This window comes from Balaenoptera borealis, assembly GCF_965194805.1.
Source record: "Balaenoptera borealis genome assembly, chromosome: 8".
Lineage (NCBI taxonomy): Eukaryota > Metazoa > Chordata > Mammalia > Artiodactyla > Balaenopteridae > Balaenoptera > Balaenoptera borealis.
In genome coordinates this window covers 101,927,651-101,945,328 of record NC_138865.1, presented here as the reverse complement: position 1 = coordinate 101,945,328, position 17,678 = coordinate 101,927,651, and the positions used below count along the sequence as shown (strand labels likewise).

General features: G+C 41.6%; 1 protein-coding gene across 1 annotated transcript; it reads left to right on the top strand.

Moving 5' to 3' along the window:
* The first annotated feature begins 6,591 nt into the window (after positions 1-6,591).
* On the top strand, positions 6,592-13,422 carry LOC309634251 (salivary lipocalin-like). The gene is given in 9 exon segments (XM_082404219.1): positions 6,592-9,354; positions 9,714-9,725; positions 9,729-9,850; positions 10,602-10,675; positions 11,372-11,482; positions 11,844-11,864; positions 11,867-11,955; positions 12,150-12,195; positions 13,088-13,422. Coding segments are annotated over 9 exon segments (639 nt in total). The 5' UTR covers positions 6,592-9,258; the 3' UTR covers positions 13,156-13,422.
* The last annotated feature ends 4,256 nt before the right edge of the window (positions 13,423-17,678 follow it).

Below are 17,678 nucleotides of genomic sequence, written 5' to 3'. Positions count from 1 at the left end.
TTTCTGTTCTTCACATTAGCTAAGCCTTTACACATACCGTTCCCTCTGTCTGAAAGCTCTTGCCTAGATTCTTCCTGTGGTTGGCATATTCTCGACCTCAGGCCTCAGCTCAGGGCTCATTGCTCTCCGAAGGTCATGGTAGTCAGATGTGGTGATGGACAGATGGATGCAGAGGTGCCCAGCAGATTCCAGCTGGTAGTCTTTCTCCCTACCCTCATCCCACTGTGTCTGGCTCTTCTTTCTGACTCCTGGCCCTGCTGACAGCCTCAGGCCCACCTGCAGCAAAGGCAAGGGACGTGATTGAGGCATCCCACCCCACATGGGCACCGAGAAGCTGAGGCTCGTGAAAGGTGGTCAGTGCAGCCAGTAAAACAGGGAAATGAGATAATTCAGAGGCCTCCTGCCTGTTATGCTTCTTGGTCCCCAACACACATTGGGCAAAGTGGCTGTGATGATTTGCCCCTGGGAGGAGAAAAAAGACTGGATACCCACAAATTATCCAATTTGAACTATCTGAGGGAGAGTATATTAATCATTTTTATTGATTATTTCTGATATGCAATTTTCCGAGGTCTTTGATTGGCTGTTTTTCTCTTTTCAGAAAAGTTGAAAAATGTTCAGTTGAGAAGATGCAACAAAAAACAAACAAAAAAACAAACAACTTTTGCATGAAACATCCAAAGCAGGGTTTTTGACATGCCACATAGCCAGTGTCTTACTATTCCTTTATTCTTTATTTGCCGTGTGTTCATTTAGCTCCTGCTCTGTGCCAGGTGCTGTTTTGGGCATTAAGGACACAGCAGGGAACAAGCGAACAAAATCTCTGTACTTGGGGAGTTTATATTCTATTCAGAGAGACAGACAATAAGCAAACAAATGAAACAAATGTATAATAAAATTGGAGGGACGATGTGCTAATGGAGGAACTAAGCAGGCTAGGCAGTGACTTTGGGAAGAACAAGCCTTGCCACCGGGTAGGAGAAACGTGTTTTAGAGGGAATAGCAATTGCAAAGGTCATGGGATGGAAACAAGCTCGACATGTTCAGGGAACAGCAAAAAGCCCAGTGAAGGAGGGAGCCAGCCAGGACATGAGGGTGGGCTTGGAGAGGTCAACACTGGAAGCAGTTTGGATGGTTTTTCTAGGAGTGATGGAAAGATCGAGATTTTCAGCGGTAAAGTGATCTCATTTCCATTTTTATAAGTTTTCTCTGGAAGTTGTATAGAAAATAGGTTACACTCGTGAATGAAAATCAACCAGATGAAGATTAGAGCCAATAGCCATTGCTGCAGTTCTCAAATTTGTTAAAATAACAGACATTCCAATTTTTTAAATATAAATTTATTTATTTATTTATTTATTTATTTATTTATTTATTTATTTATTTATTTATTTATTTATTTATTTTTGGCTGCGTTGGGTCTTTGTTGCTGCGTGTGGGCTTTCTCTAGTTGCGGCGAGCGGGGGCTACTCTTCGTTGCGGTGCACGGGCTTCTCACTGCGGTGGCTTCTCCTGTTGTGGAGCACAGGCTCTAGGCACACGGGCTTCAGTAGTTGCAGTGTGCAGGCTCAGTAGCTGTGGCTCGCGGGCTCTAGAGCTCAGGCTCAGTAGTTGTGGCGCACGGGCTTAGTTTCTCCGCGGCATGTGGGATCTTTCCAGACCAGAGCTCGAACCCGTGTCCCCTGCATTGGCAGGCGGACTCTCAACCACTGCATCACCAGGGAAGCCCCCAGACTTTCCAGTTTTTAAAGGTCGCCATAATGGGTAACACTTCTGTACTCTGCTGAGACTCCTCAGCTAATAGTTGCAAATTATATTTACATGTGTGTATATGACAAAAATAAGCATTCAGTACTCCTGACCTCAGAAATCTTCTCACAATGCACAGAGGGGGAGAGGAAGCAGGAAGAGGCTGCGCCTGCGGGGCCAGGAGCAGCCAGTGTGGCTGTGGGGAGCAGGTCATCCCTCCGGCTGGCCACTAGGGGGCGATCCTGCACCTTGCTGCACTTTCCGCCTCTGCTCCGCTCTGCGCGTCTTCCTCTTCTGACTTCAACCAGCTTCAGCTGTGTCCCACGCTGCTGATGGAAAATGTGGTTATGAATTCTTCCCCTTTCATCTCTGGATGATCTGGGACAGATCCAAGCATGGACAGTTACAGAGATCTTGGAGAAGCTGCTGCCCCTGTAGCTTCATAGTAACAGGTCTTTCTAAGGCCACCTGTTATCTTCAGAATACTAAATTGCACAGACCTTTTTTCAGTCCTCATTTTACTTGGCTTTTCATCAGCATTTGACCTGCCCCTTCCCTCCTTCATTTTTCTATATACTAAATTAAAACTTCATTGAATAAAGAACCCTCTCCAAAACACATGACTGGATGGACTACATCACATGCGGTTAGACTGAACACTACAGTTGTTTAACATGGAAAATCACACAAATCGGCACTTCTACAGAATCTAAAAAAGAATGGATATATGCATTTGTATAACAGATTCACTTTGCTGTACACCTGAAGCTAACACATCACTGTAAATCAATTATTCCCCAATAAAATTTTTTTTTAAATTTGGCAGTTCTCACTGTACAAAGCTGTTTATATACTTGCTTTATAATAAACAAAGTGTATGTTACTAGATTTGCAAATAATGTATTTGAAGAAACTGGTAGATTTTTAAAGCATATATTTAAAAAAATCTGTTCCATATATACTATTCAAAAACTTTTTCATTGTTTTACATTCTAAATAAAACCTAAATGCCAGCATCAAAACTATGATCATCCCAGAAAATTGACTCTCAAGCTCAGACTGCAAGTTCTGAATTAATGTCTATTAAGTGAATTAAGTAAGGCAAAAATCAGGAAATGCCAGTCATTTCCAAATTCATCTTGGCACAATTAATAGTCCAGTTTTAAGGATTTCTTTAGGCATTTTAAAAAGTTTCTGACATTAATGACAAAAATATATTTTAAAATTCTATGTTTTATATTGAAGTATAGTTGATTTACAATGTTGTGTTAATTTCTACTGTATAGCAAAGTGATTCAGGTATACACATATATACATTCTTTTTCAAATTCTTTTCCATTATGGTTTATCACAGGATATTGAATATAGTTCCCTGTGTTATACAGTAGGACCTTGTTGTTTATCCATTCTATATATAATAGTTTGCATCTGCTAATCCCAAACTCCCAGTCCATCCCTCCCTCAACCCCCTCCTCCTTGGCAACCACAAGTCTGTTCCCTATGTCTGTGAGTCTGTTTCTGTTTTGTAGATAAGTTCATTTGTGTCATATTTTAGATTACACATGTAAGTGATATCATATGGTATTTGTCTTTCTCTTTCTGACTTACTTCACTTAAGTATGATGATCTCTAGGTCCATCCATGTTGCTGCAAATGGCATTATTTCATTCTTTTTTATGACTGCATAGTATTCCATTGTATATATGAACCACATCTTCTTTATCCATTCATCTGTGGATGAACATTTAGGTTGTTTCCATGTATTGGCTATTGTAAATAGTACTGCTATGAACATAGGGGTGCATGTATCTTTCTGATAAAATCCTATAATTTAAGAACAATAATTACACGTCAGGAAAAGAAGATCATTAATGTCAACAGTAGCATCACTACTATTCAGTTGAACCGTAAGAGACTGCCAATTATCAACTCTTTTCACCTATAAAATGAAAATTTTATATGGTTCAACTCAATACATGTCGTGTTTTCTGCAGTTGTCCCCTGAATATGATCCAATGAGTTTGGTATAGGTTTCTGAGTAAGCTGGAGAAAGCTGGAGAAACTAACAACAAACAAAATTGTCCCACTTCACATTGAATTAATTAAAATTGAAAAATTATTTCCTTTAAAAAAGGCATTTAAACTGATAAGCAGATTTTAACTGTTCACCTGTGTTATCATGATTCTTATCAATACATCACAAACAAGCAAGTTTCTAAGTGAAAACAGCTAAGACACTTTCTCATTAGTTCTTTCTCCTGGAGGAAAATAAAATCTCTCCTCTTCTGCCACCTTGTGGCCACTTCATTTTCCTGCTTTGCCAGTTTTTAATAAAAGACTCTCAATGGTCTTATGAAGACTTTGTTTTTCCAAAGGAAAAGTATTTGGTTCCTTGGCTTAAAGGACTTGCTTCTTTTCAAGATGCCAGGCAAAAAGGAGAATTGGTAGGCAAACTAGATTTGGTGTAAAAAGTATAAATTTAGTGCCTGTTGTGTACTAAGCCCAGGAGGAAACAGAAGAACGGGGACCAGTTATTTCCCTTTGGAGCTCAAGTCAGTATCTGGTGGGGAAGAGATCAAGACAGTTGCCTAATGCAAGGCCATAAGCAAAAGAATGAAAAGAAGAGCAGTGTTTTTGAAAGGGATTCACTCAGAATGCAGCTAAGATGCCCCAAGCTTTCTCCTGGAACACTGGTGTTGCCTATGTTATAAGCTTGTTTTTTTCCCTCCTGATGGTAGAACCTTGTCTTCAACTTCCCTACTATTATTTCCAGAGCCTGTCTTTTCACAATCACCTTTCCAGTGTGTGTGTAAACACAGAAACCAGTGTTTTATAAAGTTATCCCAAAATGGAGAAAAGGTAAAAGATAACCATGTCTCCTTTCAGAGTCATACAAGAGCGCTACCTAATAAGCCGTCCTAGGGTCACCTGGTTCTCTTTGTCGTGGTCCGAGCGCCGGTTGGAAAAGAATTTCCAGACACAAGGCAGAATGTGAGGAAGACAGAGTTTTCGCTGCAAGGACTGCGGGCCGACTTCCCGGTAGCCAGGGAAAGTCGACCATGAGCACGGGTTGCTTGTCTGTTTTTATAGCCAGGGAGCAAAGGGACTTCTGAGTCACCTGCTGATTGGGTAGGGTCTGCATGTTTCCAATGGGATGAATACCTTTCTGTATATGGGATGGGAAAGGGGCAAGGCATGCTGCTTGGGAAAGCTCAGAGATGTTGGGTGGTTGCTGCGTGACAGAGTGACAAGGGTCTGGTAACCCTCTGTTCCAGTGACATTGGCCCTTTGAGTTTATCTTGTTCTTTGTCCTTGGAGCACACCACACTCTTGGCAAATGTGACTGTGTTTAACTTACTGTTTACTGTTGTTTAGGGGCCAGGCTCTGTGAAGTTAGAGATTAATTGATAAAAAACTGAGAAGGTGCAAATTATTTTTGTCTGGTAAATATGTAAATGCTTTCTGTCCAGTGGAGACAATAACCACAAAAGTTGTGGATTTATTGCCCTGTAGGACATTAACCACGTGTGTCTAACTTAGCAATTTTATCCCAGCAGTTTTTTCTTTCACTGACTTACATATACATCAGCTTCTCATATCCTCCTTTGAATCAGCTGTCATTCTTTTGGGTCCTTAAAAAATGATTTAACATTAAATCTTTGACACAGGCTCGCCATATAGTTGTATGAGAGTTATGTTCTTTAACTCTTTGAGAATTATGTTTTGACAGTAGCACAATCCAATAAGTGACGGACTGCTATAAAGTAAGCGTGAAACTCTAGGTGCTATGGGGACATACAAAGGATGAGAAGAGTGAGCCTTGGGGAATCAAAGGAATTCTTGAGCGGGGCCTTGGAGGAAGGGTAAAATTTGAACAGGCAGAGAAGGGAGGGCTTTCCAGAAGGGGTTGCAGCATGAGGAAAAGAAGAAAGAAGTCAGGGGTTTTTGTAGACGCTACAATTAAAGGAGAGGCATCTAGTTTGGTCTTTTTCCTCAGGTGATGCTCCTGACCTTATAGGATCCAGAATGTGAAGATTAAAAAGAAAATGGACCACTGTAGAAGCTCAGTAAGGGCAGGAGTTTGAGCTATTTTTGTCAACATTGTACTCTCAGAGCTTGGACATAGTAAGCCAACAATGACTGCTTATTGAATGACTAAGGTGATCAAAAGAAAAGAATATGATTGGCTTCCATTAACTGACCACTTACTATGTGCCAGACACTATGCTAAGCTCTTTTGAAAAAATTTTTATTTTATATTGGAGTAGAGTCGATTTACAATGTTGTGTTAGTTTCAGGTGTACAGCAAAGTGATTCAGTTATACATACACATGTATCTATTCTTTTTCAGATTCTTTTCCCATATAGGTTATTACAGAATATTAAGTAGAGTTCCCTGTGCTATAGAGTAGGTCCTTGTTGATTATCTATTTTATATATAGTAGTGTGTCTATGTTAATCCCAACCTCCTAATTTATCCCTCCTCTGCCCCACCTTTCCCCTCTGGTAACCGTAAGTTTGTTTTCAATGTCTGTGAGTCTGCTTCTGTTTTGTAAATAAGTTCATTTGTATCATTTTTTTAGATTCCATATATAAGTGATATCATATGGTATTTGTCTTTCTCTGTCTGACCTACTTCACTTAGTATGATAATCTCTAGGTCCATCCATGTTGCTGCAAATGGCATTATTTCATTCTTTTTTATGGCTGAGTAATATTCCATTGTATAAATATACCACATCTTCTTTATCCATTTATCTGTCGATGGACGTGTATCTTTTTGAATTATGGTTTTATTCAGATATATGCCTGAAGTGGGATTGCAGGAGTGGGATTGCTGCATCATATGGTAGTTCTATATGTAGTTTTTTAAGGAACCTCCATACTGTTCTCCATAGTGACTGTACCAATTTACCTTCCGACCAACAGTGTAGAAGGGTTCCATTTCCTCCACACCCTCTCCATCATTTGTTATTTGTAGACTTTTTGATGATGGCCATTCTGACCGGTATGAGGTGATACCTTATTGCTGTTTTGCTTTGCATTTCTCTAATAATTAGTGATGTTGAACATCTTTTCATGTTCTTTTGGGCCATCTGTATGTCTTCTTTGGAGAAATGTCTATTTAGATCTTCTGCCCATTTTTTGATTGGGTTGTTTGTTTTTTTTGATATTGAGCTGCATGAGCTGTTTGCATATTTTGGAGATTAATCCCTTGTTGGTTGCATAGTTTGCAAATATTTTCTCCCATTCTGTAAGTAGCCTTTTCATCTTGTTTATAGTTTCCTTTGCTATGCAAAAGCTTTTAAGTTTAATTTGGTCCCATTTGTTTATTTTTGTTTTTATTTTCATTATTCTAGGAGGTGGATCCAAAAATATCTTGCTGCGGTTTATGTCAGAGAGTATTTTGCCTATGTCTTCCTCTAAGAGTTTTATAGTGTCCGGTCTTACATTTAGGTCTTTAATCCATTTTGAGTTTAGTTTTGTGTATGGTGTTAGAGAATGTTCTAATTTCATTCTTTTACATGTAGCCGTCCATATGCCAAGCGCTTTACATAAATAATTCCATCAGACCCTTACATTGATGATATGAAGCAGATTTTCTTATTTTTCAAATTAGGTCCAGCCTATGGCAAAATGGTTACATGAATGATTTTTATCTTTGGGGCTCCTTGACCCTTTCCCGAAGGGCACAGAATCCGAGACTTATGATTATTCTTCCACTGCCCAAACTCTGTTCCTGCCCCCCCAAGCCTGGTGGTGTCAGTACCATTGGAATAAACTGGTCTTACTACTGACCAGCAACTGATGTGCTACCAGGAGAGTCCCAGATGGACCTCTGGGTAACCTGGGCCCATGTGTATGTAAGTACTTGCTGAATTTTGATGAGTGAATCTGGAGGTGACAATCACTGTTATCCTTGGGTTTCTTACCTACAGGGAACCCTCAGGTTGTGGTAGAAATTTCAAACTAGAAAAGAAGGAAAGGGTTTCTGCTTCCACCCCTACCCCATGTGGGAAGAGAACTCTGGATCCCTTTTGACGGGACTGCCTCCTTCTGGATATTAGGATGGTGTGCCAGACATAGACATGTATTGCTCAGATTCCCTCTTCACGAAAGGGCTCATTGCGCAGCCTTGAGGAGTGTGGTTGGCTCACAGCCTCCACTGTTAACTGGTTCAGATTGGCCTCAACTCCTGAGCTGAGGTAGTGGTCTTCTTGGGGTGGCCCCATCCAATGACTTTGCAAGACTGTGGTACAAGGTCCCATCCATTTCTGCCTAACACAGGACTCTTCTCACATGCTCAGAGATCCCTGCTGGGCTGACAAAGACTTTGTCAGATCTATGTCATGGTCTGGCAACTCCCCTTCCCTAATCCCATTTCCTCCTTTTTCCTTTCACAAGTGTTACTCCCAGTAAGGCTTTTATACTCCTAAATCTGTCTCAGGATCTGTTTTCCGAAGGACACAGATGACACCATGGGATGCTGTTAGCTCCAAGCAACCTTTCATCAGTGAAGAGAATGGATATTTTAGAACTGGATTTGAGCTAATACCAGCAGAATATAATCACCCCGGGTGCTAGGGACCAGGGAGTACTTCCACTGTGGCACATGAATCAAATAAGCTTTATTTCTTGGTATTCTTCTTGGCACTGACTATGTCTTGCTATTATATAAGATGGCTTGAATGTTCCTACTGGCTTTCTCAATGAGTCATTTGTTCAATTAATTAAGAGTGTGACTAAAGACAAGGTCACTAAGTCCATTTCCAGTCAGCCGTTAGTTTCAATCAAGTTACCTGTTATAAATGGATTGTTATCTGGTCATATATGGACTCCATAAGCCCTTTACCCATGCTGAGTCATGACTTAGGCTAGTTGTTTCTCGGCCTCCTGGCAGACTGTCACCCTTCCCGTGGGTCACTTATAAAATGCTCTATGCAGTATTTTGGTTTTGGGCAAGGAAGTCTTAGTGTGGTTGGTGACCAGCTACTTAACTTGCGGCCACAAATGGGAGGGCATAGTTTTTGCTTTTTTGGTATGGAAGCATCTCCTAATTCCTTATTGGAAGAGCAATACTCCTCAAATTATCCATTCATCCGTCAAATATTTTTTGACCAAGAGAGAGTTGCTACTTGCCCTTCCCTTGATCAGACTCACAGCTACATCCCTAGGGTCACATTTTAGGGAAATCTACATGCAGCTTCTTCAGTAGTAACTACCAGCCAGACACACCTGAGGGTCTAAAGCATTACTTATTCCTCTTCCATCTGTCCTTCATGCCAAAGACATCAAGCCTCAACCTGTGTCGTGGAGTCAATAATTATAGGGTCTCTGGGATCAGATAGTCTTGGGTTCTCCCACTTCATGGAGGAAAGGTGGTGCCTTGTGGACAAAAAACTGGACCCAGAACAGATATAAAAACAGAGGCTCTGGGGAGAGGAGCCACCGTCAGGGAAAGACTCACTCCCAGTGACTACAGAGAAGACAGCACTGTCCCCTGCCAAGATGAAGCTGCCGTTGCTGTGTCTGGGGCTGACTCTAGTCTGTGCCCACAAGGAAGGAAACCCTGATGTTGTGAGAAGCAACTTCGATATTTCAAAGGTAGGGGCAGTGGAGAGTAGTGACTTTGGATTTTGGAGGTGGTTTGGAGGATTCTGAAACAAGGTGACCCTCCTGGAGGGCAGCAGTTCCTTGACATATTAGGCAAAAGGGGTGATTTCAGACCTTAGACTAAGGGCAGTTGTGCCATGTTAAAAGACGACAACATTTGGGTACCTCCATTCTCACTGGAGGGACAGTGGAAAGAGTCCTAGGTGTGGTGCCAATTGATCTGAGTTCTAATTTCATCTTCACATCACCATGATGAGTCCTGGCCCACAGGCCAGAGTTCAAGGAGACAAGTGTTCATGTTGTATCTCTTTCCTCTTTTCTCACCCAATCATTTTATTGATTTATTGCAGATTTCAGGGGAGTGATATTCCATCCTCTTGGCCTCAGACACCGAAGAAAAGGTAGAAGAAAATGGTAGCATGAGAGTTTTTGTGGAGCACATCCATGCCTTGGAAAATTTTTCTTTGTTCTTTAAATTTCATACAAAGTAAGTGGGTTTTTTGCTTGGGAAAGAAAAAACAGAAGCCCGAATATGGTCTTGGACCTCTACACACACACACACACACACACACATACACAAACACACACACGTATACATACATTCTGGGCCTGTACCTAAAATCAGGGTCCATCATCTGGCACTGATTTGGGGTTTGGTGAACCTGTGGCTTTTCTAGATTCAGAGATAAGAATTGGTGACAGGCATGAATTTAAACAGGAGTAGAGGAGGTAAGGGGTAGAGGGGCATCAGAATCATAAGTAGTGTGGCAAGACAGCATAGGTTAACAGCATAGGATTCAGAATCAACAGCCTATCTCGTTCTTGAATCTATATGTGTGACCAAGAAAATTCATCTGTTTCTTCCCCAATTTTCCCTAGAGTTAAAGAAGATGATAATAATTGTCTCTCATGGTTTTTTGTGAGGACCAAGTGAGGTTATGTTCATAAGGCACATATCTGAGAGGCTGGCACGTGGTAAGAACCCAGCTAATTCTCTCAACAAGTAGCTATCTTAATAGTAATAGTGGGAAGTAGTGGTAGAGTAATAGTGATAGAAGTAGTTGACTCATTCTCAAAGCAGCAAATAAAGTGAATAATGTAAATAAAAGTTCTTTGGAAACTATACCCAAAAATGTTCAACAGTTAATCAGTGGAATCGTAAACTCAAGTTACAGGTAGAGTGTGAAGGAGCCAGCCCCATCAGTATCTCTTGGGCATCAGCTCATTCTGTTTTACAGGGTAAGTGGAGCATGTACTGAAATGTCTTTGCTTTCTGACAAAGCAGGAGAGAATGGTGTATATAGTGTTATCTGTAAGTATGCAAAAAAAAAAAGGTCTTTCTAAATTCTACTTCCAACTGCAAGGAATTTGCTAAAACCCAGTATCTTCAGGATCTTGATCAGTTCCTGATATGCTTGTTTAGGTAATACAGTGGGGCCATCTAATAGCCAATATCCTGAATTTGGGAGAAATGTGTGTGTAAAAGCCAGTGCCTGGCACACAGTACCATCAGGTATAGAAGGCAGTTTGGTCACATGTACCTCCTGCAACAAAAGAAAATTGGCAAAAAAAAAAAAAGAAAGTAAACTGGCAGGACAGCTTCTCATTCCTTGCCCACTTTCTGATGATGTCTGATGGCCATTGCCACAGCACATTATTCAGGATACAACCCTGGGTATATAATGCAATGGGGCTTATAGAGAAGACAGAGACACACAGTTGGCAGAGATGGCTGAGGGAGGGTAGGTGAGTTTCAGGGAGCATGATAGAGGGAAAGCTGCTGCTGTGGCTGAATTTTTCTACCCCTAGTGGTCAGTCTACCAGTGTTCCTTAGACGTTGCCTCATGAATCCCAGAGAGATGCAAATGGAAGGCAGTAGATATCACTCTCTATTTCTTCCAGGATATGCACTTGAATTTGTTTTGTGGGAGAGAATAGGAAGTGAAAGGGTTTCACTTCCTTCCCATGGACCAAAGGAGTTCTGAGCTGTGTTCTGTTTCCTCCACAGATGATGAAGACAATAAATTTCGCATACTTCAAACGAACTATACTGAATATATTATTTTTTATCTCATGAATGTCAACAACAATGAATCATTCCAACTGCTGGAGCTCTATGGTAGAGTATTTTCATGCTGACACTCATCGTGGGGTGGGGAGACTGGGGAAGGAAGGAAGCCTGGAGACAGAGTGGTCTTCCCAATCTTATCCTGGGACATCTCTCCTCCTCTGAAGATAGATGCTCACCTTTGGTAAAATCTCTCAGGCTCAGTGTTGGGAAGATGATGAATCTCTCATCATGCCAGAAAGATATCCTAAAGATGTCAAATTCAAGACAGGTTATTGTTTCATCTCCAAGACTTCTGCCTAAGCACCCAATCAGTACCATTCATTTTCCCATCTGGCTGGAACCCCACCCCTCTGAAGAGCCTCAGTGACCAATAAACAAGACAAAGCAGTTACTGTCACTCTTCCCACAGCCCGAGAACCAGACGTGGGTCCAAAATCAAGAAAAAGTTTGTGAAAATTTGCCAAAAATATGGGATTGTTAAGGAAAACATATTTCCACATGTTTCCATATTACCAAAGTCGGTAAGTTGAGCTCTCTCTGGCTTTCTCTGCCTAAATTCCCATTTTACTGAATGGGAATGTTCCTGAAGGGAAAAATCCAAGAGAAGTTAATATCCCAGTCAGTGCCCTTGGTCCTTCCCTGGAGAATCATCTGTTTTCATTCTGGGAAATAAACCAGGGTTGGTATTTGAATGTGCTCTTCTCTGCCTCTGTAGATCACTGTCTCCAGGCCCGAGGGAGTGGAGTGGCCCAGGCCTCCAGGTTGGTGAGCTCTGCTGGAGAGGGGCTGGCTCAGGGATCCGTGCCTCCCAAAAGCATTAGGGGTTTATGTCCAAAGATTACAATAAAAATAATTTGGTAAGGAAGCCTGTTGGGAGAGCTTGAAATTCGGAGTTGGAGGACCTGGGTTCAGGATCCACTCCTGCTATGAGCTTTTTGAGCAAATGATGTAGCAATTAAAAGGGAAAGAATGATGTCTACCTTACAGAGTTACTGTGTGGATATAACGCTGGAGAAAAGGGCTCAGTAATTGATAATGTGCTAAAAATCATGACTTAAAGTTTTAAATGGGAAAAGGGTGTGAGTGTGAAACTCAAATACATTTCTGTGTTCGTGGTCCATCTTCCACGCCCAGAGGGCCATCTCACCCTCCAATTTATGGAAAAATTTTCTTCCTTCGATCTCTTCCTTTCTTTCTGCACATCCTTAACTTCTAATCTGGGAATAGAGTTGTCGGACCTTCCAGTTGTCTTCCAACCTGGAAAATAGACTCTTGAGTTTCCTCATCTGTCTCCTACCTCAGATTTATTTTGGGGCTTCATTAGCAATTATGCCTTACATAAAGTAAGCATTTAATAAAAGATTGCTATGGCTTTTGCCATTATTCCTCAATTTGTCAAAAATTCTTTAAAATTTCCAATGCTGAGGATGGCAGAAGCAAGCCTAAGATCCTTCATTGCTTCTTTTCTTCTTTTCATAGACTCAACTGGGGGAAGGTTAAGGTGGGATCAGCAATAGAAAAAAAAAAAAAAGTCATTTACTTAACACCTTCCCTACCCCTATTCTGGCAAATAACATGGGTTAGAATGCAGGTTGATAACTATTTCTTCAACATTTTTTTTTTTTTTGTAATAGAAATTCTCTTTGTCCTCAGTTCAGTCCGAGAAGCACTTAATAAGTTTCGGTGTTCTTGTTCTCATCTGCTTATTTAGCACTGAGTGAGTGCCACCTCACTTGGGCTCCAGGATCTTCTCTTCCATGGTCCCCACATCATCTTGCAACAAGTTCTGTGACCTGATTTCCATCACTATCGCACGTGAAGGCATCAACTCTGCATCTTCAGGATCTTCCCTAATTATCTAGGAAGACTCATCAGCTCACCACGAATCAAAGTTTCCTGCAAATTTCTAACTCTCTTTGCCATATTCAGGACAACAGTACCATGAATAAGACCTTCCTCTACCTGGTCAATAAATGATTCACCTTTCAGTCATGTGATTTGTCTTTGTTTATGTTAAGAGATGTGGGGTTGACAGGAAGCAAATGTGGGGACTTCCTTGGCCATGTGTCCATAATCTTCCTCTAGCTTCTCAGAATCTTCCCTGAGTTTCAGGATTCTCCCTCGTCTGCAGTAATTCTCTGTCCCCATGAGTGCTACTTGCCTTTTGATTTGCCCATTTCTTAGTGACCTGATAAGGCAAACTATAAGACTTGCCCTATAAATTGCTCCATCCTAGAATTCTCTTTTTCAGTGGGGGTACTGAGAGATAGATGCTGCTGGGGCTGATGCCAGCTCGATATGTTTCAGAATATGCCCTTATACCCCAGCTTCTCTAACTCATCCATCCTATGAGATGGTCAGCGCCCCTTCTTTCTTTCTTTCTTTCTTTTCTTTTCTTTTATTTTGTAGAAGCACATCTATGATATCTAAGTTGAAAATTACCATTATAAGATGCTGTTAGTTTCTGAAATTCTTCATTTTTTAAATTTTATTGAAGTATAGTTGATTTACAGTTTTAATTTCTGCTGTACAGCAAAGTGATTCAGTTTTACATATATACATTCTTTTTCATATTCTTTTCCATTATGGTTTATTACAGGATATAGAATATAGTTCCCTGTGCTATACAGCAGGACCTTGTTGTTTATCCATTCTATACATAACAGCTGACATCTGCTAATCCCAAACTCCCATTCCATCCCTCCCCCAGCCCCCAGCCCCCTTGGCAACCACAGGTCTGTTCTCTTTGATTCTGTTTCTGTCTCACAGATAGGTTCATTTGTGTCATATTTATTTATTTATTTAATATTTACTTTGTCTGCTCCAGGTCTTCATTGCGGCACGTGGGATCTTCGTTGCAGCATGTGGAATCTTTAGTTGCGGCATGTGGACTTCTTAGTTGTGGCATGCAGACTCTTAGTTGCGGCATGCATGTGGGATCTAGTTCCCTGATCAGGGATCAAACCCCGGCCCCCTGCACTGGGAGCGCGGAGTCTTACCCACTGGACCACCAGGGAAGTCCCTGTGTCATGTTTTGAATTGCACATATAAGTGATATCATATGGTATTTATCTTTCTCTTGGTCAGTGTTTTTTCATACTCTTGGAAAACCTCCTTCAACCACTGCTTTTATCTACTGTGAACGTGTTAAGTGAGATTCCATGAAATGTGAACAACACTTATCTTCAGCAATCTATATGTGGTACATTCAGGAGGCATCAAGGAGGCTAAGTGTTATTAACCTCTTCTTTGGGGAGCTTACAGACTTTGGAGAAAGGGAAATTAAAGATCCTCTTCCAGTTATAATCCTTTCCCAACATCAGCTGATGATAAAAACAGTGTAAGAGTTACACATGGATGTTGGGGCAGAGCAAGATGTGGGTAGGGGTTGTCATGCAGAAAGAATGACTCATTCATTATGGACATAAGGCTTATGTTAACAAGAGGAGGCTTTCTAGGCATCTGACTCTCCTCACCTCTTACTCTGCCTCCAGATCAGAAGAGTAAGTTAGGTTCAGACTTATTGCTCCTGACTTAAGTGCTCAGTCTGGTTTGCTGAAATATGACAAAAGGCTATGTAGAAAGTCAACCAGTCATGCTAGGATCACCTATTTTTTAAAAGTTTGCATTTAAGGGACAGAGCAGCTGATACCCAGAAGGGCATGGCCTAGCATATCCTTGAGAATGCTTAGAACATTAACAACAATAGTAATCAATGCACAAGAGGGCCACGTTGATGATGGGAAATGGCTGGAGATTACAGCCATACACGTGTCAGGAAACTACAGCCAATCGGGAGGCACAAAAAGACCCTCAGGGGTTCCCAGATCAAGTTGGCAGATGAGCTCTCACTGAAACCTATACCTCAACCCCAAACATTTTATGCAAATGAGGCATGAAATGTTAAGGACACTCAAAAGCAAGGAGTGAAGATGTCTGTGGATCAGAAACAGAGCAGTCCTTTTCAAGAGGAACAAAAAGAAAGAAAACAGACAGGAACGATGTGGGTAAACAGGCCAGAGCAGCATCGTCCTCTGGGTGTGGGGTCTGGGGACGGATCTGGATCACCCATGCAGGGCTGGGGCCGATCATGTGGGGCTGCAGACTGAAGATGTGGACCTCTGAGAAGCAGGGGCTGAGCCTGAATGAATTTGAGGACAGTTCCTCTCCCTCACCTGGAGTCACAGAGAGAAGCTGACTGCAAAGGAGGCACCACCACCTCTTTCTTTCATTTGAGAAAGAAAAGAGCAGTCCCTGCTCTCCTGGAATTGGCCTGACTCCCATCATGAGGCTTCAAGGTTATCACCAGCTGGCCTGATGCTCACAGCTAGGCCAGGTTATTCTGTTGGACATAAACAATCTCCTGAAACATCAACACAGACAAGGTCACTCAGAGATCATTAAAAAAAATCATTGTGCAATCCAGAAACACACCCCCCTCTTGGCTAAAATGAGTCACTGCTACTTCTCTACTAATTACAGCTTTATCCTCATGCTGGTCTTCTCTTCCTATAGATAGGATTTACTGAGAGATGCATTCATAGACTTGCCCCTGCTTTCTGACAGCACCCAATCTAGAGCTTCCTTAGATCCTCCCCCAAACCTGCAGGAGGTCCTTCCTAACATGCCCCTACTGAGACACCCATGGTTCCCCATGGTGAGTGTTCTTCCCAGCTGCAGTAATAAACCCAGTTTTTCAATTACATGTATGTTCCTGGTGGTCTTTAGCTGAAGAGTATTAACATTTTTAGGACTTGAACCCAGGCCCACTTCATGCATGTGCCGCCCGGAATTCTGGGAAGCACCAAGCTAAATCACAAATGCAAGGCCTGGTTTAATGCTGTGCACTTAAGTAGCACACAGGATGCCCCCAAGGCTTTTGGCCTGAGCAATTGGAAGGATGGAAATTGCCATTTACTCCAGTTACCTAGAGGAGCCAGTTTACCGGGGAAGGATAAAAAAATCTCTGTTTCAGACATTTAATTTGTTTATCTAGCTAGGCTACTATTAAAAAAAAGAGACCCAACCATAATTTAGTATGGGTTAGTGAAGATAGAATTAATTTCATAACTTAATAATAGATTTCATTATCAGTAACATAAATGTGAATTTTCTTCAGCAAGTTAAAAGGAAATGTACTAGACCTATATTAACATTGTTAGATCTCAAAAACAAATTGTAAGATGAAAAAAGCCAGTTGTTGAATGATATGTGCAGTATGACACCATTTATATAATTTTTTAAAAATAATTTATTTACTTATTTTATTTTTGGCTGCATTGGCTCTTTGTTGCTGCACGCGGGCTTTCTCTAGTTGCGGCGAGCGGGGCTACTCCGTTGCGGTACGTGGGCTTCTCATTGCGGTGGCTTCTCTTGTTGCGGAGCACGGGCTCTATGCACGCGGGCTTCAGTAGTTGTGGCTCGCGGGCTCTAGAGCGCAGGCTCAGTAGTTGTGGCGCACGGGCTTAGTTGCTCCGCGGCATGTGGGATCTTCCCGGACCAGGGCTCAAACCGGTGTTGCCTGCATTGGCAGGAGGATTCTTAACCACTGCGCCACCAGGCAAGTCCCATATATAACTTTAAAATAACACACAGAACAATGCAATACATTATTTATGGATTTCTATTATATGTAAGATAACACAGCGCTTCTTATAATGTGCATACGAATCACCTGGGAACTTGTTAAACAGCAGGCTCTGATTTAGCAGGTCTGGGGTGGGGCCTGAGATTCCACCTTCTAACAAGCTCCCAGAGACGCCAGTGCTACGCTGCCTTGGGAGAGGGGAGATGCAGGTAAAGTGAAACTGTTCTTACTTTCTTCAATTATTTTGCTCTATCTGGGTGCTAGAACCTCTCTGTTGTACTTCCGGACACTCATAAAGGTATTCATGTCCATGAGTGGTTGTTAAAATAGGTGCGTCTGTGGGGTTACGAGGGCTGGCATCTCCTATTCCACCATCTCGCTAATGTCAACCCAAATCAGTTATCATTTTACCCAAAAGACAGAGAGAAAGACATTGAGTTTTCAAAACTTTAAAATTTTTCTAGAATATCTACAGAAATCAGGGATCAAATGAAATTTACGGTGGAATTGTTACTGATTTGGGTCCTCGGACTCTTTAATCAATAGAAATTGGTAAGAAGCCAGACGAGGAATTCAAACAAGGCTTTACTGGGTCTCGTGCTTGCTGCAGCGTGAGGGAGTGAAAACAAGAAACAGGTGCCCTTATTTTCTCCCGGA